The following is a 22,641-nucleotide window of genomic DNA, read 5'->3' as shown; positions in this document are numbered from 1 at the left end:
TCATGTGTGATGTTTCTGATTTTTGTTATTTGTGTTTTTATTATAAACTGCAAGGATTGTTTTCAATGTATGCCTTCTTGAGTTTGATCTTCCATGAGTGAAAAAATGGTATTTAAAAGCTGAAATAAAAGCAGTTGTGCGACACAATGGAGCGTAAAGGTGTGAGATGTTCAACAGGCAACACTTTTATTTCAAGACGACACATGTTTGTACAGCAGTGATGGAGGATCCTAACACGACACTGAGAAGCCCTTCAGGTGGAACTATGAAGGGAGTTTCTGGATTAATCAACCTTTTTTGGTTCAACCTTTTTTAAAGTTTGGTTAAAAAAAAGACTTTTGCGGGGTTTAATAATAATAATATATATATTTTTTATTATTATTGAAGATACGTTTTTCAGGATTTGATCTTGATTTTGAAAAAAGTGTCAATAAAAAGTTTTTTAACACTTAAATTTTTACATTTTGTGTCGCCAATTAAAACAAAACTAAACAAAAATAACCTTTGATTGAAGCAACTTTTGGGAATTTAATAATTTATTCACGAATGTCAAACCCATTAAATGGCCCAAACACAAATAACATCACTTCTATAAAAGAAAACAAGTTTAATAAAAGTGATCAAACACTTTTTTTATATTCAAAATGCAATACATTTTGAATAGTGTATATATATATATATATATATATATATAATTGTAAGCAACTGTTTCTGATTGAAGCAACTTTTGGGGGATTGAATAATTAAGATTTTATCGATTAAATAAATATTTTCAAATTAAAATAAATAAATTAAAAAGCTTAATAGTGTCAATAGAAAAACTGTTTATCATTTCAATAAAACCTTTTGATTGAAGCAACTTATAGAGGGTTTAAATAATCAAGAAACAAATATCAAACCCATAATAACGCCTAAACATATGAAAAATAACTTTGATCGAACAAAAACAAGTTTAATAAAAGTGATCAAACACTTTTTAATGTTAAAATTTGTTTGTTTTTTGATTGAAGCCACTTTTTTTAGATCGAATAATCAAGAAACAAAAGTACCTTCACGTGAGACACAAACATAGAAACATCTCGACAAATGAGTGTCAATATAGTGAACACAATCTAAAGTGCGGTGACACAAGTGTTACGTCAAACACACAATCTAAAGTGCGGTGACACAAGTGTTACGTCAAACACACAATCTAAAGTGCGGTGAAGTTTACACACAATGACGATTACACTAAGCCCTTTTTTGTGGTTACATGTTCGTTCAGTTACACAACCGCACACACCGACGCACATGTCACTTCTCTAGGATTCCTGACCTATTTGAACACACTCGAGTGTCACGAGCACTAGAAATAAAATAAAAACACTAGAGCGCCCTCTAGCGGTCACTAGCGAGGAGGACAGTTCCGGGAGCGTCCCTCTGATCCCTCGTGTCTTCAACAGTCCTAGATCTACCAGCTAAAGGACTCGAACCGTCATGGTCTCTTGTTGATGTCGGGGGGGGGGGGGGTCTCAGCAGGCGTAGGGCGGGGGCTTCTCACAGGGGCCTCCGAAAGCGGGTCCGTACAGGGCCGGAGGAGCGTTGGGAGTCTGCATGAACCCCCCTGGATCCTGGGGTCCCCCGTGAGGAGGCTGCAGCTGCGAGGGGACCTGGGTGGGCGGCAGGTACTGGTGCTCCTCAGACGGACAGGTGGCGGAGTTTGGGCCCGTCTCGGACCCCGTCTGGGGGGTCGTGGGAGGCTGGAAGCTGCTGGTGTGCTGCAGGAGAGAGAGAGAGAGAGAAATGAGATGATAAGAACTAAAGCTTGAATAAATATGTCAGACTTTATCATGAAGAATCTCGATGTCTGAGGAACTCTTTAAAAATGTGTTTTGTTCTTTTCAAATTCACCTGTCAATCAATTGTGTGACTGTGTAACTGACAGAGTCGACCGGTTTAACGTCAGCTATTGATCTACGGTCACTTAATGCGCTGGGAAACTTTCCAGCAGTTCCATGAAGAAGAGATGTAGGAAAAGGTAGATTGAAAAGTTGATTTAAATAAAAGAAAAATCTTCAATCAACATGTTTTATTTAAACAGTTTTTGTTGATTTTTAACTCTCCTGACTCACTCACATGTTTCAAATGTTGAAGTCTTCCTCTCCAAGATACAGTAAGTCTCTCATCATGACCATGTTTTGAACTTATTACTTTATAAAGTTCTCCCCCGTCTGAAATCTCGGCGAAGGAGAGGTTACGAGAGCACAGCCTATTATGATGTAATAATGGCTTCACTCCTCCTCCAGCCAGCTGTAATCATGCCCGCTTTGTTTATACAACGAGTCCCTATGAGGCGGAGACTTCCGGGATTGATGACACGTGGTGACAAACCTTGATGTTTGACCAATCACAGCAGAGTGGGTGTGGTTATGGTAAACAATATTTAATCTCCCAGAAAAACGAAATGTTTTCAGTGGGCGGGGCTTAAGATAATTTTCTAATGTAAATGTTTCAATGAAAAGAGAGTTTTGTACAAACACATACTGACGATACAATAGAGTTGAGATTTATTTAAGAGACACTTAAATCAACACATTAGTTGACCTTTAAATTGTTTTGTGTTTGAGATTTAACTGATGCTCCCTATACTTTGAATTGACTACATTTATCTGCTAAAAGAAAACGTTGTATTGACTGGGTTTTTTTTCTACTGTTTTCTTCCCATAGTTCATAGTAATACGTCAATAATCACAGAATCAATATGAATAAAAATGAATGTCAAAATGTTACTTAGTGCTGCTTTAAATAGAAAACTGAAATATATAAATATAAAAGTGTAATTATAGTTAATAATGGGTCTAAATTGAAGTACTGGTGATGAACTTACCTGCATAGGTAAAGGGGGGTAACTGGGGTACGCCGGCAGATTCTGTCCTGGGGAGCAGAAGCCGGCGTAGGTGAGCATGTGCTGGGTGGGGTTGTAGAGCATGTGGGGGGGAGGCTGAGGACTGGGGACCACCGAGAGGTCCGGCTTCTGCTGCAGGAGAACAACCAACACAAGTGATTCGACTCGAGCTCCGATGAAAAGAGAATGTTTCCACGAAGAGAAGAGTTTGCGTCACCATGTCCTTGTAGGCCCCGAGGATGGCCGCCGTGATGATGCCCAGGAAGAGTCCCATGATGTTCAGAACCACTGAGGACCAGAGCAGCCGGTGGAGGTGGATCACATCCCAGCAGCTGCTGACCCCCGTGAACTCGAAGTATGGGGAGTGGTACTCTGTGCTGAGAGTACACAACACAAGGATCAACATTAGTTGGTTGTGTTATCTTTGTTATAAAAATAAAATAAGACATTTATTTTTCTTTTCACAATGTATTTTATTTTAAATATAAGTGGTGATAAAGAACCTCTATCATCCAAACTAGATAATCTGTACTTTAATATTTAGTCTCTTTACTTGGTGGCAACATGATATACAGTAGTATATAATAATATAATAATATATAATATGTAATACCTGTCGCAGTTGTGCAGGTAGCAGCAGTAACACGTGTTGCTTCTTAACTTGAGTTTGCAGGCTTTATCGAAGGATCGACACGTGACCTTGACACACACAAGAAATCAATTCACAAACTATAAACATTGAACAATATCATACATGACACACAATATTTTTAGTGAAGTACAAACGAATACAACAATAGGATTCATAAAGAACTCGTGAACTTTGTATATATTGGTGCATTTAGGGCGTTAACAAAAATTCACCACTAGATGTCGCAACGTTACCGATTTTATGAATCAGGTTTATGAATTTAATTCATTGATTTATTATAATCATAATCAGAAACTTTTCAGTGTTATGAACACAACATTGTTTTTTTTTGTTTTTAATATATGTTATTTTGATAGGCCTTTTTTTTTAATTTATTTTTAATATATTTTATTTTCAAAGGCGTTTTTAAGAGGGTGTTCTTTTCAGTATAGGTTTTATTTTGATTTCAGTATAGGTATTATTATTTTTTTTTTTATATCGGTGTTTTTATATGTGCATATTAATATTATTTTTTTAAATAGGCATTTTTAAACAAAGTTGTTTTTTTTAATAGGTGTTGTTTAAATATATTTCTTTTAATAGATGCCTTTAATGTGGTTTGTGATTGATTTAAAAATTTTTTTTTTTTAATACATACTTTTTAACAGTTATTTTTAAATAGGTGTTTTTGAAATGGGTGTGTTTTAAGAGGCGTTTGTTCATAGATGTTTTTAAATAAATGTATTCTAATAGGTGTTTTTTCAAATAGATGTTTTTTTAATGGGTGTTTTATTAACATTTGTTCTTAAAGGTGTTTTTTTTTAAAGCAGTTTTTTAATGGGTGTTTTTTAATCATGTGTTCTAATAGTCGTCAGGCGTGAAAGAACATCCTGGATCCTGATCCGTCACACGAGTCTCACCTCAGTGTAGTAACTGTCGTAAGCGTGTCCTGAACCACTGGCGTAGAAATCACACATGTCCTCCAGCAGCGGCCTGGTGTCCTGCACACCAACACAAGGAAACAAAAAAAGAAATAAAACTAGTCTCAATGCAAGAAGAAAGGATCTTACGCTTATTTAAGGAAGCGAGGATCAGCACTTTTTTTGGGCTAATGGACCAGAAAACCTCAGTGAACATTATCTACGAGGTCATAAAGTAAATCCCATTACTGAGGTCAGAATGTGCCGTAAATATGACTTTTACTGTGCAGTCAGTGAACAAATACATGGATCTGCAGGTTTTTAATGACTTTGTTCTTAATATTTGTTACTTTGTTTTGTAAAAAGTGGAAGATTATTGAATGTTTTCAGAAGTCACTGCCGTTAATCCAACACAATAATAGACAAAACAACCTTTTAAATCTGGTCACAAACCTGAGCCAAACTATAAATTTCTCACTTTGACCTGTTTTTAATGAAAGAACAATGGCATAAACAACATGCTTATAAGATGCAGCTAGCATGTTGAAGCTAAGCTAAACAAACAGCATCACATATCATAATCCGTTATAATAAACAGAAAAAAAGGAGAAAAAAGCCATGGAAATATTTTCGTCTCCATAATGTCATATACCATAAAAACCAAGACAAGATAAACATTTATTCAAACCAGAGTTGAGAGATTTCTCTTGGAAAAAAAGTTGTTTTAGTAGCTCGGATGCTAAAGTTGTCTCGTAGCTTCGGCACCAACAGCACCTGTTAGCTAGTTTTTGTTCAACTAAAAATATAATTTAATATATAAAATCCTTCTAAATTTGTGAAAACGTTTTTTAATGTGTGGTTTGTTTCTAGGTGGTGCAAAGTAATCTATTTTGATTTTATTTATTTTTAAATTAAATATACAAACCATTGGGAAACAGAGGCTATGCTAGCTTTGTTGTTGAATAAAGTGCCAGAACTTAAGTCATTTAGTTCTTTGGTTCCCATGTTGATTATTTACTTCCATGAGATTTTTTTTACCATGGTCATGATAAGTATAATGGAAATAATACCTTTTTTTTTTATGCTTTACCGATGTCAAATGTCACCACTGTGGTGCAAAGAATACTTGAAATTGCAAGATCATAGTAGTACTTTATTTATTATTTTTCATATGTAACAAGAGTTAAAATAATTAATATCTACAGCTTTAAAACTATGTGGAACATGTTTTTTTTTTGTTTTTTTTTTACAAATTAAATGTAATGAAAACAAATATATTTAATTAATTCATTAATTAAAAGACATTAACCATATTAAAATAAACCTTATTCAGAAAATATAAAAAACGAAATTATTCTTCTTCAAAAAGCAAGTTTGAACTCACGATGAACTCGGAGGTGATGATCCCGTCAGCGATGGCACAGAAGAAAGAAGCGATGACTCCGATGCTGATGAAGATGATGGCTGCGGTGAGCTGGTGATATCAACACACACTGGAAGGTCATTACGTTCACATTTTTAACCAAAACTATGTCTCTCTTACACACAAACTATTATCTGTACAAACTGTTGCACACTCACTCACGCACACACGCACACACGCACACACACACACACACACACACACACACACACACACACACACACACACACACACACACACACACACACACACACACACACACACACACACACACACACACACACACACACACACCCACACACACACACACACACACACACACACACACTTCCAGCTGATCCAGCTGTCTGACCACAGATGTCTGATCATAAACTTAATTTACTGCTTCTTTAATCGCACCATCTAGACAAAAAGAACATGAATGAAATTGATGCTTTGTTTAAAAAAAACTTTTATTTTTCAAGTCATCCAAATTTGGATTTGTGCTCTGGTACTGGTCCATGAGGCATTTGTCACAAGCCGCAGCACAGAAAGAAAAAAATAATTAAATAATTTCAGTTCTATTGATTATTACTCTCTAAAATGTTTTGTGTATGTTTTGTTTTGAAAAAAACTGAAGTAACATTAGTCTGTGACTCTTAACCCTTGTATTGTCTCTGGGTCAAGGTGACCTGAAGACCCCAAAACAAATGAGATAGCACAAGGGATACCTCAAACACATTTGTTCTTTCCAGTAATGGGGAAATTGTTAATGTTCTCTGTGAAAATATTTTTAAAATGGTGGTTTATTGTAACATTGAAACACAAAATATTTATTTCACAACAGATTTGATCTCTCAGATTTCCACCAGTTGTGTAAGAACATAGTGATACACCGATATATTGAGATGTTTTTTTTTATGTAACTTACATTACTGTATTGTTTTTGTTAAATAAAATAATTCAATTTTTATAAACAAATAAAATGCAAATATTCACAGCGTTAGTTCACTTTTGTTTTGCAATTAAACTTCCCGCCGCTAGATGGCAGCAGTCATTACGTCCTCCACAGCGATTACTGAGGATGAGAGGATACAGTCCAATCCAGCAGTCTTTAAAGCTGATGTTTGGTCATATTTTGGTTTCAAAACCAATCAAAGCAGTTACGACTTTATCAAGATTCGCGTGGTCTGTAAATACTGCAACACCAGAGTCAAGTACTCGACAATACTACAACATTTATCCTTATTTATATCTCAATATACCACATTATATTATATCGTTGTTCCTGTATCATCATACGTATTGTATCGCCAGATTCTTGCCAATAAACATCCCTCATTTCGAAAGATTTTGTAAAAATAACCAAGTGATAGAAAAATATAAATTCTTCTTATTATCATTTAGAATGATTTGTTAAAATCAATAATATTTGTTATTTTAAGGGGTTTTTATAACTAAAAAGTTAAGCTCTAGCAAGGATGAAAAAGACCGTTTTTTATCTTCCACCGGGCAGGACTCTCCGCTTCATTAGATGTTTAAATGGCTTCTTCTTTTATGAGCCGAAGAACCGGAGCCGAGGCCAGCAGCAGAGACAAAGAGAGCTTGACAACGGCATTACTTCACATTAGCTCCATCACCAGCTGCTGCCACGTAAAAAACATCCACACAGACGCAACCGCGACCTTCCGCTGAAGGTTAACGGTCTGCAGGAGATTGAAACGTTGGAGGGGACAAAATAAACGCTGGTTCTACAAAAGAAGTCCAAAGATTTAGAGAACCCAGTAAAGATAATGATCCAGTTCCTGAGGTGAGAGATTGTGTAGGTCCTGGGTTTGGGGGGCTGGTAATGAAAAGTGAATGTTCCACTGCTGATGCTACAAGGTGACCGGGTGAGAGACAGTGATATACACAGAAGACACACCAGGAGAACACGCCCGTGAAGACGTTCACGGCGGCGGCAGGACGGAAGGAGATAGACCCGTGACCTTTACTCACAGACAGTATTTCACGCTCCACGGACCAGGACATGAATGGATGAGTCATTGACGGGCTTTAAAGCCTGTTTGAAACCAATGTCAGTAGATACTTAGTGTAAGTATTATATCAGAAGAAGATTTATATCTGAGGTCAATCTTAACTTTCAGTGTTGTACATTTCTGAGGATTCATAGCAAAATTTTCCATCACTTCCTGTTTGTTTTTATTTTAATCATCTACTTCCTGTTTTGACCTTTTTTTTTAAACATCTTTTTTTTTAAGCTAGCAACTCTTTATAATGAGACAATCTTTCTGTTAAGTTCAGGAAGTAAGGAATCAAGATGTTCAAGATTATTCTTTTTTTTGTATAAAATCTTATATTTCTATTGATTTCTACAGATAATTACCCGAAACTGTTTGTTTTTAAAGCTATTTTTAAACACTAAAAAAAGTAGGAAATCACTGCAGTTCTGGCAATTGAATTTCCTTTAGGGGCCACATTTTATACAGTGAATGTTGTGGGGGACCTTTGAGAAAAAACGTTATTACTTTAATTGTATGTAAAATAACGTTTAATTTTAAAATCTGATATTAAGTGCCTTTTTTCTCCCAATATTCTTTTTATAGTCACTTAAATTTCTTTGAACAATCAATACATACTCACAAAATTGACAACAGTAGAGGAAAGAAGTTCTATAACTAAAAACTTTTTTTCATACTTATTGACAAATAATGAAAAATAAAATTAAGTACAAAATAAAATTGAAAATCTTTGACTTCATAAGAGCCACATACATACAGTTAAAGGCCTGGATGTGGCCCTTGTGGGTCTGGTCTAATCCAAACATTTCCACACACTGTGACTTTTATATCTTTCAGAATGTGAAATGTCATTCAAAAAAATAGCTCAACTGGACAGCAGGTGGCACTAGAAGTACAGAATTTTGACATAGTAGGCGAAGAAGAGTTGCTTGCTCCCAACGATGACATTAATGTATTAGTAGATTACTTTTTGATGACATACTAAAATGCCTGATTTCGTTCCCAACATTTTTTTGGTTATTGAGTTATGTTGCTAACTGGTTGGTGAAAGAATTAAAGAACACAAAGAAAAGAAAGAAAAACCTGCTGAATCGTCTCTTCTAGGATCTGAATCTAAGCAAAATCTGAAGTCAAGATCCTTCTTAAGCAGGTCACATGGACTCGAGACACAGGAGCCCGGCTCGGCGGCTGCCAGGGGGGGGTCTCGTATCTCTGGTTCTACTTTAATGAGCGACTCTTGTGTTACCGTCGAGCGTCAGAGTCAGGAGCGAACACGACACTCGTGATCTCGTCCGGCCCACACTTGTTGGAGAAACAATAGAGCGGCTGCAGCCCGGACGTCCTCATTAAAGTTTCAAGAACACACCGTGAGGCGAGTCTTCGTAGACAACTAAGATAAGATAGAACGATAGAGGTTTAAAAGAAGAAAAAATGAGTTGAAGCTACTTTAAGCTACTGACAGAAAATTAGAATCACACAGGAAGTCACATGTTCTATATAAGAAACTGATGCTTTGAATCATATCATAACCACAATAGATTCTGCCTCATTTAAAGTTGTGTTAAAATACATTTTACACCAAAAGAAGAGTCATTTGATCTTTGTTCTTCACCAACAGCAGGATATTGGGAAATTAAATTATTTTAGGAGCTACATTATATATTTTCAGAATCATATTTATTGCCTGTAGTGTAATAACAAATGAATTTTTTTAGTGGTAAAGGGGGAAAAGTGAGGAAGAAAATAAATGAAACAAGACATAAGTAAGTGGCAGCCAGTGAAGAGATTTAAGGATCGGAGAAATGTAAGTTCTTCTACAAGAGCAGCTCAGAATTCTTGCTACAGAATTCTGTATTAACTGCAGGCGAAACAGTTTCTTAAGGACAAAAAAAAGAAGGTAAGTAGATTGTAATTGTGTCATTACATTTAATTAAGCTTAATAAGGTTAAATTGTATTATTGTACATTTTATTTGTAACATTTTTGTATCGTAAAACTATAGACAAAACACATGATAACGATTCATAAATTTATAAAAACATATTTTTCCTTCAGTTTAATTTAAAGGACAAGATGTGCACAAAAAATGAAAAGGTGTTTAAAAAAAAAGGAAGAAGGACTTTTTAAAAAAAACATTTTTTAAGTGATAAAACAGTAATAAATAACAAATAAGGAATTAAATAATTGCAGATACAGAATAATAGATTCATTCATTTTATTTTTTACATTCTAAGACATTAAAACAATAACGGGTTTAGTTCGTTCATTTATATTTCATAGAAAGATGCAGAATTAATCAAAAATACAAATTGAACTATTCTGACTCAATAAAAAAATATTATTAATGAACTTTAAGTCTTTACTTGAAGCCTGATTTTTTATTTTTTTTTACTGCTTGGGAGGAGAAAGAAGCCTCAGCGACTCACTTGAGTTACTTGAGTCTGATAAGAAGCTTATTGGGTTCCGAGCAGTAAACGTGATACCGACCAAGATACTTAAATGACACGCTGCGCTTTCACCAAATCAAACTCGTGATGACAGACATGTGACATAACTTTTCCTGAGATAAAAAAAAACATGTGTCGACCACATTCATGGACAAAAACAACAACATTCTCGGCTCGTCGGATTGTTTTTCGAATATAATTGTGTTTTCTCTTCTCAGCGAAGCCTGTCGTCAAAGGACCAATACTAATGAAATTCTGGTGTCATCATCGTCCACCTGACGACAGATTCACGGACAACAGAACCATCTCTCTGACAAGTCAAGTAATCCCATTTTCTCAAGTCTGCAACACAATACTTTAATGTTTGGTCCTCTTTTCCAGGAAAACAATGTCCTACACTGAGGTTCATATTCGGGTTTTTATATTTGACACAGCTTTTTATTGTGTCAAGGAAAAGAGCATATTACTGTATATTTACATTTGATCTTTATTAACCATAACATTACGAAGAATACATTCTTTTCACAATTATGTTTGTGTTGATAAACTGTTTAGAAATGAACAATATAATTATTGTATTATTATTATATTAGTTTTTCATGGAAGAAATCAGTTTAAAAATGATGTGACGTTTCATTAGAACAGTTGTTTAAAACAAAGGAAAATAGTGCAGAGTCCGCCATCTAGTGGACTCTAAAAATAATGACACTGCTTCCTGAAGCTTCACCAGTGCTGTGTCTCAAATCGCATACTAGCGTACTAAAAGTTAGTATTTTTAGTACGTTAGTGTGTCTCAATTCTTAGTATGCGAAATTTAGTGCGCCATGCATACTAAATTGGCATACTAACACGCCCACAAAACTAGCATGGTTCGATGGACACTAACCATACTAAACAGCCGCCATTTTAGTGACGTTTTAAACGGAAGTTACGTCATATATAAATGCATATATATGCATATACTTAAATGTGTATTTTCAGCAGCAGTAGGAGGATAAACACGTCTTCGCTGCTGATACCAGCTTAAATATCTCGCGATTAATTAGATTCTCATATTTTTTCTTTATTTCTTTTTCCAAAGTTGCAATACGTGCTGCCAGCAGGTGTCGGCGATAGCGTTCAAACAGCTGCTTGAAACATCGTTAAATAGAAGTAGAAGAAGAAGCTGTCATGTGATTTCCGGTTAGTGTGTAGCTTCAGGGTTTGATTTGAGACATACTATCTGCGGAGAATTTGCGTACTAGTTAGTATGTATACTAAACTGATGCATACTAACTTCTAGCATACTAAGATTAGTATGCGATTTGAGACACAGCACAGTACTTTAGAGTAGTGATGGCTAGTGAAGCTTCATGAAACAGTGTCATGTTGTTTAGAGGTCAGTAGGTGGCGCCATCAGTTTAAAAATGATGTGACGTTTCATTAGAACAGTTGTTTAAAACAAGGGAAACTAGTGCAGAGACTGCCATCTAGTGGCCTCTGAAAATAATGACACTGCTTCATGAAGATTCATCAGACCATCAATACTAAAATAACCAAAAAACCAACCAAAAGTGTACGAATGATACCATTACTTTACAATATACCTCATTCATGTAGTGCACGAATGCTCCTCCCCAGATGCAACACTAATAGACTCAGGGACTCATTCATTCCTCGTGCTATTAGATTGTTTGATTCTGAGTTTGGGGGCAGGAGTGGAGTGAAAAGATGATTTTCCATGTTAATCTTTGTATCCTTTGTCTTTGTTATTTTTCTTTGATCTATGTTCTTTATCTCTAGATTCAGATTGTGCCATCTTGCACTTTATTTTTATTGCACTTTGTTCTTGTTCTTGTTTTTTATGAATCTATTGTCTGTGTTGCTGTGTGCTGGAAAAACTATTTCCAGAAGGAGATCTCCAGAGGGATCAATAAAGTTTATCTAATCTAATCTAATCAAATCAAATCTAATTCTTTGTACATAAACATTTTGTTAAACCAAACCACCTAAGTAGTAAAAAGAACCTTGTGGTCTGGTTCTCAGAAGGTTTTTGCCTCAAAAGAGCAACTTTAAAACAAGCTACGATAATATGATGTAAATAAATATGTAATTTAGTGTCATTTTTATGACCTTCAATGAAACATGTTTAAGTGTCATCTGTTTATGGTGCAGATAAGCTTCTATACGCCACCTTTACAAAAATCACGGAGTGGATAATTAACACCGTAAAAAAAAAAAGATCACGTGACTCAGACTCACCATGGGTCGGCGGTTCTCCACCAAGTGGATCCCGACGATGGCCAGAAACGCCCCGAAACTCAACTGTGAAGCAAAGACAAAGATGGTGTTATATACGTGTGATGAGTTTAGTGTTGGTTGAGGTTCACTCACGATGATTCCGGGGTAATATCCAGCGACGGGAACGTTGTCGGTGCGAGTGGCCGAGGTGAGACCCAGAGCCAGGATGACCAGGGACAGGAGGAGCAGGGAGACCGTCACGCACAGGGCGCTCCTCCTGCGACGCTGGTACTGGACTGGACACAGGAAAAAGAAACGTACTCCTGATAATAATGAAACTTTTGAAATCAATATTTAAACATGTGTTGGAATTTCATTATTATCATTAATAACATTGTCAAATATCACATTTCTTAATAACAAATAAAACACTGATGTAAAACTCAACAGTAAAAAAGATGCAGTGTGTAATACGCACCTTCAGGGTCCAGTACATCTGCGATGATCTGCTGAGCGGCCGTCTGAGACTCAGACTGTTGCATCTTTCGACCGGATGATAACGATTGATTATCAATTAAGAATTCCGACTCTTGCTCGCCGCCGTAGATTAATTGATCATCTTCCGAAAGATCATTTCTCGTCACACCATCTCTTCATGTGTCCGGCTCGCTCGGTCTCAAGTTTCTCCGAAGACCTGCTGCACAGAGACATGGAGGGAAGCGAGGAGGGGATGGAGGATGGAGGAGGAGGGGAGTGAGGGACCAATGGGGAGCCTGGACTCACCTTTGTGCTCAATGAATCTTGCATGAGCTCGGTCAGCTCGGGTTTTACAGAACGTTTGAATGACTCCTTATGTAAAATAATGATAAGAAAAGAGGTATAAATGAATGTGTGTATGGAGCAGGGGTGATAGAGACATGATCATAGAATTAAATTAATAAACAAGTAAATAAAATCAATTTCTCTGTGACTTTGCTGTGTGGAAGTGACCCACAGATATGAGTCAACAATATAGGTTTCAAGCCCTCTGACATCAGTTAGGATTTGTACGGCGGAATTCAGCCCCCCGACCTCGAGTTTGACTTGAACCCTTCTATCTTGGCCTCAATTTTTTTTTAAATATACTGATGGATACATCAAACCTTTTTTTTAAAAGCATGAACAATAGTGAATTATTATTACAACAGTGTTAAATGAAACATATTTTACATACATTTGTTTCAGACTTTGTAAATCGGTTTCAGAGTTTGTGCATTTGTTTCAGGGTTTGCACATTTGTTTTAAAGTTTGTAATTTTGCTACAAAATTTGTAAATTAGTTTCAGAGTTTGTAAATGTGTTCCAGAGTTTGTAAATTAGTTTCAAAGTTTGTAAATGTTTTCCAGAGTATGTAAATATGTTCCAGAGTGTGTAAATTAGTTTAAGTTTGTAAATGTGTTCCAGAGTTTTTAAATGTGTTCCAGAGTGTGTAAATTAGTTTAAGTTTGTAAATGTGTTCCAGAGTTTTTAAATGTGTTCCAGAGTGTGTAAATTAGTTTAAGTTTGTAAATGTGTTCAAGAGTTTTTAAATGTGTTCCAGAGTGTGTAAATTAGTTTAAGTTTGTAAATGTGTTCAAGAGTTTTTAAATGTGTTCCAGAGTGTGTAAATTAGTTTCAAAGTTTGTAAATGTGTTCCAGAGTGTGTAAGTTAGTTTCAAAGTTTGTAAATGTATTTCAGAGTTTGTAAATGTGTTCCAGAGTGTGTAAATTAGTTTGAAAGTTTGTAAATTAGTTTGAAAGTTTGTAAATATGTTCTGGAGTTTCTAAATTAGTTTCAAAGTTTGTAAATCTATTCCAGAGTTTGTAAATGTGTTCCAGAGTGTGTAAATGTGTTCCAGAGTGTGTAAGTTAGTTTCAAAGTTTGTAAATCTATTCCAGAGTTTGTAAATCTATTCCAGAGTTTGTAAATGTGTTCCAGAGTGTGTAAATGTGTTCCAGAGTGTGTAAGTTAGTTTCAAAGTTTGTACATCTATTCCAGAGTTTGTAAATCTATTCCAGAGTTTGTAAATGTGTTCCAGAGTGTGTAAGTTAGTTTCAAAGTTTGTAAATCTATTCCAGAGTTTGTAAATGTGTTCCAGAGTGTGTAAGTTAGTTTCAAAGTTTGTAAATGTGTTTCAGAGTTTTTAAATGTGTTCCGGAGTTTTTAAATGCGTTCCAGAGTGTGTAAATTAGTTTCAAAGTTTGTAAATCTATTCCAGAGTTTGTAAATGTGTTCCAGAGTGTGTAAATTGGTTGCAAAGTTTGTAAAAAAAAAAGTCAGGGTTTTAAATCAGTGCATTTGTTCAGAGCAGTGAAGAACTCTTTGTCCAGGACGGTGTAAAACTAACACAACTTAGAATGTAAAATGTAATATTTAATTTGAACCAGAAGATTATCTGTGTTAGTACAGGTTAAGAACAAAAATCATGGCTGCGAGTCCAAAACAAGAGAAAAGATGCAATTATTGGCAAACTTCACATTGATCAGTTCATGCAGGACACCACCATTAAGACGTGGTGCAGGTGAAAGACTTGGGTCTCAGTTCCAAGATGGACTCTTGTCGCAAGTCATTGGGGAGAGTCTTATTGGGGCCCCAAACATTCAGCTCACTGTAGACGCCAGTCTCAATCATCTCCTCCTGCCAGGGGATGGAGACGCTCCCTGTGGCGAACTCTTTGAAGAAACCATCGTCTTTGTCTTCCAGCTGAACCCCTTTAATGGTGGAGAATGCCCCGACATCGTCTACGCTCTTGGCGTACACTGTCCTGGAGTCTGGAACAAACGGCGGAGGAAGGATTCCTGAGGAGACACAAGGAGGCTTTGTTTGCAAAACCTTGAGAAGCTTGTGTTTGTTTTCTCTTTCTGAAATCTTCAGAAAGTTCCCTCATCGCTTTTACCATGACAGAAATTAATGCAACTGCCGTCTCCGGCCAAGTGCAGTTTAGAAGTTTGATGTTCAGTTTGTTGTTGTTGTTCAAATAATATTCAGAACAGGGATGTTCACACCTTTAGAATGCTATCTATTCATCAAATGATCTACCTACTGCAAAAACATGTATTTATTAAAATATGCTGCACCTTGTGTATGAAAATGTACAAAAGTTATATACAATATTACAATATGAAAAGGGACATTAAACGTGGCGTAGCTTTATAGTGTCATGTAACAGTTTGGACCCAGGAATAGTTTGTGTCTGCAACATTAGAAGACCTGTTATTAGCGAGGGTTTCAATGTCCTGGATTATAAGGGCGCACTTTAGATTTTTGACATGATTAAAGGATTTTAAATGCACCAAGAATATGATCAATTAATTCAGCGATTAAAGTAGTCAAGATGCAGGCAAGCATGTGACCTGAAGCTGTTGTCTTATTGGTTCCATCCTTTTTTTTAACTGGCATATATAGTTGGATACAACCTGATGAAGATAATCCGATTGTGGACGTCACCTCAAGTGAAACTTAACTTAATCATTGAACTTTAACACTAAAGATCTGGGGCTGTATTTTGGCAAGAATCTGACGATAGGATACATATCACGATACATGTGTGACGCTACGATATATTGTGATATATTGCAATATTGTAGGAACAATGATACATTTGATATGTTTTCTGGCTTTTACAACAAAGAAATTAGCAAATATTTTCTCTAATCAAATATAAAAGTACTTGTAGAAAAGTGCTTCTCTAAATATTTACAAGAAATGTAAACTTATATTAACAATACACAATGAAGTGCATTAATAGTCTCAAACAACCTGGAGCAACATGCAATATCCAGTGTCTGTCAGTGTTTAATTTATTAAAGCCAAATAAGTCTAAATCAGCTTTAAAGTTGTTGGAGCCTGTTGTATCCTTTCTTTTTCAGTCATTGCTGCCATTTCGCCGATTTTGTTGTTACTTTGGAACGTCGCCAACTAGCGGCTGGAGGTTTAATTGCACCACACAAATGAATAAATGCTGTGAATATTTGAGTGTTAAATGTTAAATAAAACGTAAATTGATTGATTTTTTATACAAACCATTGAAATATAAAACACACAAAAAAGTATCGATACAGTATTAGGAATAAAAATATTGTGATATATCATTATATCGATATTTTCTTACACCCCAATAAAGAACCCAATACTGCACACCTGCGTTCAGCTTCCTCCAGTCGATGTCCTTGAAAAAAGGATGAGCCCTGAGCTGGTCACACGACCCGTCCTTGAAGCCCAGCCTCTGACCCACGTCTCTGAGCAACAGACCTTCACAGATGGATCTGGCCTCGTGGCTGAAGCTCTGAGGGTAGATGACTGGATCGCTGAGAATCCGCTTCCTCAGCACTTTGTTCTCAACCTGGAGGACGAGATGAAGACACTTAAAGAAAAACCGGATGGATCAACGAAGCTTCATGAAGCTTCGTCTCCTTTATTTCAGAACCATGTTGACACATGCTGCTCTAAAATTATTTTAATATCTATTATTTCAGAACCTCACTTCATTCTTAAACCGTGGGCGCCACCTACTGAGCCCTGAAATTGTGACACTGTTTCATGAAGCTTCATCAGTCCAGCATAGATGTAAACTAACCTTCTCTCCTCTGGTTCTGAATGGACCTCGTGCTGCCATGAACTCATACAGAGTCACTCCCAGAGCAAAATAGTCCACAGAGAAGTCGTACTCTTCACCTCTGAGCAGCTCGGGTGCCATGAAACCTGCGAGACGACGGTCGTTCGGAGACATTAAAGAACAACTTAACGACATACTATACAACTATTCTAAAGGATGGAGGCCATTTTGAATACTTTACGTTTTATAACACCTTATAAAATGTTGAATTTAATTGCAACAGTGATAAAAGTCTATAAGAGTTACACCTGCAGCGGAGGAAGCTATTAGGCAGCTGAGTAAATAATTCAAAAGTTAGGAAAAATACGACTTTAGGACCAAAAAGCTAAAGACAGAGAAACACTGATGTCAGACCCTTGAACGAACCTGTGCAAATTCCATTAACGTCATGTTTGGGAATAACTTTCTCTCTCAATTTACATTCTGCGTCTGTTAACTGGTCTTGGTGGGTAAATACTCAGAGCTTAAGCACACATTATGAAATCGTATCGAGTGGACGACCTTGTAATTTTGTTTAAGTGCATCTAATTCAGACATTGAATTGCTCTTCTGTGCATCATTTTTTGTCCTCTGCTGCTCTTTATTTAAAGATGAAAACTAATTTATTTTTTTTGCCCCTGTGTGTGAGCCTTTGATTGTGTTGAGGTGATATTCATTCCTGAATTTAACATGTTACAGTATGTTTAATATAGTTTGTCATAAAGTGTATGCAAGCCAGTTTACTTGTTTTCTCATCAGATTTATTTTTTAGTTGTAGTATTTTGTAATAAATATTATGTTCTTTCATTTCTTTTCCCTTTAGTTTTGGGTTCTTTTGTGGGTGTGTGTTTGTGTTCAGATGTTTAACTCACTTAAACCATATTCCTATTATTGAACCCTTGTGTTAACTCAGGGTCAAGGTGACCAGATCCCTTAAAACAAATGTGTTTGTGGTATCCCTTGTGTTGCCTCTGGGTCAGGTGAACGACCTCCTTCACTGCATATGTATTTATGGAAGCCAGGGAGCTACCATGCTACCTTGGAGAAGGATAGATCCCTCAAACAAATTTGTTTTCTGGCTTTTGGGTCACCTTGACCCAGAGATAATACAAGGGTTAAAACAGATTTTGGGGGGTTTTCTTCATCACTGTTATCCTTTTGTCTCCTTTTCTATTGTTTGTTTATTTATTTACGATACAATCAGAGAACGTGTAAGGAAGCAAACCTGGCGTCCCAGCGTATCCTCTGGTCCTCAGCTGATTGTCAGCCAACTCCACCGCAAGGCCCAAGTCGGAGATGCGGACATTTCCTGTGAGAGAGAAACAGAAGTTAGAAGATGTCCTGATGAAGCTTCATGAAGCGGTGTGAGAATTCAAAGAGATCAGTAGGTGGCGCTCTCATCTTTAAAATGTATTTGAGGATTCATTAGAACATGTGTTCAAAAAAACAGTGGATAATAAAAAGCTGTCCACAGCACTTTCTCACCTTGGTTGTCCAGCAGAACGTTCTCCGGCTTCAGATCTCTGTAGATGATCCTCTTGTGGTGAAGGTGCTCCAGGCCCTGGATGATCTGAGCAGCGTAGTAGCAGGACCTCTGCTCCCCGAACCCAGGGTTGTTCTCGTCCACGTTATACATGTGATACCTGAGCACACGAGCATCCATTCATCAGGACTTGTTGTGACGTCTTCAGCTGTCTGAGCTGGAGCGTTTGTAGAATCAGATCTTCAACCTCACTTGAAGAGATTCGGTGAACAGGTGTGAATTTGAGTAGTTGGTCAATAAATATTATATATTAATAACAATTAATCCCCAGAGGCCAGTTGATCAAAAATATAATCTGGACTAAAATGATTTGAAACTTCAATGTTTTGCTCTCCTGGATTCGATAATCTGGTTTATTTTTATGCCGCTTTTTCAAAGAAACGTTGGATTAGATCACCCAGATCCAGATGCACCATTTTTAAAATGATCAAAATCTGGATTACCAGTGCTCCAACCGGGACAACATATCACAAAGTGGGCGATTAGAATTGTAAATCAAAAATGGTAGTTGGGTCACTACGACAAAACACAAAAGTAACATAAACATTCACCATTATTTATGATTTATTGTAAGACCGGTGATCCGAGCCACAACAAATAACAAGTATACATAAATAAACAACAACACGATAACATTTTAAAAAGCCTTGAAAAACAGTAAATGTACAAAATTTAACAAAATAAAGAAATCATTATTTTAGGAATTATTATTTAGGTTTGTAGCTGATTGTATTTTTTTGATTAATATTTATACTTTAGTATACATAAAGGCTTAATTTGTCCTCTATGTCTACTCAAGCTACTTTTTAGGAGTAGAACAAATCAAGTTTAAAATATAATTAAAAGTATTTACAAAATAATTATGCACATTTAATATTTGACGAATTTTAAAATCGTGCTGTATTTACTTCCTAGAATCTACCTTGAAATCCTAACCTGTGTTATGATCAGAAAATGGTGTTTTATTGGATCAAAGATTCCTTAAATCTATTGTATTGTACAACACAAACTGAAGGTTTGATCCACGTTAAAACTGGGATTAGAAATAGAATTCCATTTTAAACAACCTATATTCAAGATTTTAGGGCAAAAACAAAAACATTATTTTCCAATATCGTACAGCTAGTTATACAAAGTTCAAAATCCAGGCATGGGTAAACTTGTGGGTCGTGCAGAGCTTTTATAAATAATGATTATTTAAAAAAGTAATTCTCTTCAAGTCATGTGACATCATCAAGTCTGTCCAAGAGAAAAAAAAACATAAAAGATGAAAAAAATCATCTGGAGTCGCACCTCAAGTCTCCACCGTTCATGATGGTCATGATGAGGCAGAGCTCAGTTCTGGTCTGGAAAGCGTAGGCCAGCGAGACGATGAACCTGCTGTGGACTCGAGCCAGGACTCTCTTCTCCACCATCGCCCCCTGTGGGACAGGAGAAGACTGCAGCTTGACTATTGTCAGAACACCAGGTTCAAGTTACAGAAATATCTTTCACAGATTCACAGAGAAAGTTTCAACAAACTCCAGAGCAGCTCCAACTCCTCCATGAAGCTCTTAACGTTCTGAGGAGATGATACTAATCATATAATCCAGGAGTTTCAATCCGACCTACTTAAATTTTACATTATGTTTTTTGTATTTAGATATATGACAATATGACCCTTGAACTTTCACCATAAGTAAATATACTATCCATGTTTTAACTTACGTGTCCTTGTGAGTCATTTTCTTCTTCCCTTCATTTCCTTTTATTATAATCCCAACATGCTGAACTTCAGGATGTCAAGTGTCTACCAAAATATGGAAACACTACTCTCACTACTGAAGTCACATCAGATAATAATTTTCCATTGTTCCCTGATTTAGCTGTTTCTGTCAGCATGATGGGAAAATAAATGAAAAGAAAGCAGATTTTAACTATATATTTTACATTTTGGTGGTCGCCTGAAATCACGAAATTGTATTAAAGCAACACAAATAATTGCCAAAGTCGCCATTCAAATGCTAAAAAATCAAAACATGCGAGTAGATTATCTTGAGGTCTGGAACCTCTTTTCTAGATATTCTTTTATTCATATTTTGTAAGAGCCAAGTACATTAGTTCCTAGCATGGTGGATAGAATTTGGTCATTTAAAAAAACACCTTCCCTTTTGTGGTTCTTTCATTATAATTTGATTTTTGGGGTAAGCAGTCTATCCCAGCTAGATAGGGCGAGAGGCAGGAGGCACTCTGGACAGATCAGAAAACCAGACAGAGTCCAAAGGGAAACTAGAGAAAATTTACAAACTCAACACAAAATGATCTTTACGGCAAAGCTAAGTTAGTGATGTGCTGATGAAGCTTCACGAAACAGTGTCATGTTGTTTAGAGGTCAGTAGGTGGCGCCATCAGTTTAAATATGATGTGATGTTTTACCAGAACAGGTGTTCAAAACCAAGGAGAATAGTGCAGAGACCCCCATCTAGTGGACTCTGAAAATAATGACACTGTTTCATGAAGCTTCATCCGATCATCACTAGTTCAAGCGATCTTTCTTTATATTAATTTAGCGCCAGAAAACATCCATTATCTTTGCTCTAGAGGTTCTACCTCGTTGTACCTCGTATCCCTTCCTCTTCTTCAGCCTCTTCTTGTTGAGCTTCTTGCAGGCGTACAGTTTCCCCGTCGCCTTCATCTGACACGCCGACACCTCCCCGAAACCTCCTTTCCCCAAAACGCGGAAGTCAAAGAACCAGTCCTGGTCCGTGGGCTGCGTCTCCAGCCACTTCCACTGCAGGAACCTCTTGAGATACATGCTCTCCTGGAAGCCGGTGAAGGGTTTTAATCTGAGGAAGTCCATCAACACGTCCATGACTTCGTTGAACAAATCCCCGCTTGTGTCCTGGATTCGATCTTTGACCTTTGTGACGATTTCTTTGGGAAGGAAGGGACAGAAGTATTTGGCCTCCGGCTCCACGTAGCGAGACACGATCCGCCCGGCTCTCCGCACCCTGTCCTGGTCCTCTGCCGTGTTGTAGTCCTCCACGTCTCTCCACAGACCGCACGGACCTTCGTAGTCCTGGTTGGACTCCAGGAACTCCTGGAAGAGTCTCTTGCCGATGGGCTGCTCCACGCAGACGGACTGGAAGTCCACGTCTAAGGCTTCCCTCAGACTCTGGCACACGGTGATGTGCGGCAGCTTCAGCTGATCGCGATACTTCTTGTCCTGGATGGCAGTTCCGTCGAAACTGCCGCGGGCGGAGATGTAGGCCGAGTTGGCCACCACTGTGGTCGGACCACCGGCGTCCATGGTGACCACGGGCTCAGACACAACCAGACACAACCAGACAAACTACTACAAGAGCATTTCGTCCACCAGGACCGTGTATGAGCAGGAGAGAGGTTGACTCACACTCCTGTAGATCTTCATCATCATCATCATCATCAGTGGAGGGATTTATTCGCTCGCTTGATCCACAGGTACCACTAGAGTCGTGCAGACAACAAAATAACTCTCCGGGGACCTGACCCAGGATTTCAAGAACCAAAAGACTTCAGTTAAATGTAGATAATTATTGATATTTTGCAGTTTTTAACGTGAACTGCTGTTGACTGGTGACGTTGTTGTTCACATAGAGATGGAAAACAAATTGTCGAGGACTTGATTTAGGTTTTAATGATTATTTTTTCTCAATGAATCAAAGAAGGAAGAAGAAAATCACTTCACTGTGATACGAGAAAATAAACAATAGGATTCCGTCGTGAGAGGTCGATTATGAAAGTGCTGACATTAAACTGGTAATCAGCTTATACACACACACATGCACACACACACACGTGCATATACAGACACTCATGTACACATTCTATAAAGAGAAAGCGTAAAACTATTGTGACTCTATAAAAAGATACACATAGTCCCTCTTATAATAGTTATAACAGTGTAAATGATCATCTATAATTATAAATCTACTGTATATTAT

The 22,641-nt window shown here is 37.0% G+C and overlaps 2 protein-coding genes across 3 annotated transcripts; both read right to left on the bottom strand.

Moving 5' to 3' along the window:
* Positions 1-1,511: 1,511 nt before the first annotated feature.
* Positions 1,512-13,066, bottom strand: tmem255b (transmembrane protein 255B). Its single transcript, XM_087793190.1, has 9 exons — positions 13,003-13,066; positions 12,678-12,820; positions 12,546-12,608; positions 5,820-5,909; positions 4,436-4,516; positions 3,498-3,583; positions 3,102-3,261; positions 2,867-3,016; positions 1,512-1,757 (listed from the first exon to the last, which is right to left on the bottom strand). Exons 1-9 carry the CDS (start codon positions 13,064-13,066, stop codon positions 1,512-1,514), a joined length of 1,083 nt encoding a protein of 360 aa, XP_087649316.1.
* A 1,981-nt stretch (positions 13,067-15,047) lies between these two features.
* On the bottom strand, positions 15,048-21,968 carry grk1a (G protein-coupled receptor kinase 1 a). 2 transcript variants are annotated; one of them, XM_087793094.1, is made up of 7 exons: positions 21,279-21,968; positions 19,973-20,100; positions 18,585-18,779; positions 18,362-18,486; positions 17,119-17,243; positions 16,683-16,884; positions 15,048-15,340 (listed from the first exon to the last, which is right to left on the bottom strand). In XM_087793094.1, exons 1-7 carry the CDS (start codon positions 21,966-21,968, stop codon positions 15,048-15,050), a joined length of 1,758 nt encoding a protein of 585 aa, XP_087649220.1. The 2 variants fall into 2 exon arrangements, with proteins under 2 accessions (XP_087649220.1, XP_087649221.1); XM_087793095.1 differs by having other exon boundaries at positions 18,362-18,445; positions 18,622-18,779.
* Positions 21,969-22,641: the final 673 nt, after the last annotated feature.

This window comes from Callionymus lyra, chromosome 6 (assembly GCF_982586985.1).
Source record: "Callionymus lyra chromosome 6, fCalLyr1.hap1.1, whole genome shotgun sequence".
Classification (NCBI taxonomy): Eukaryota; Metazoa; Chordata; class Actinopteri; order Syngnathiformes; family Callionymidae; genus Callionymus; species Callionymus lyra.
The sequence above is the reverse complement of the archived record's forward strand: the minus strand, read 5'-3'. Positions and strand labels throughout refer to the sequence as shown.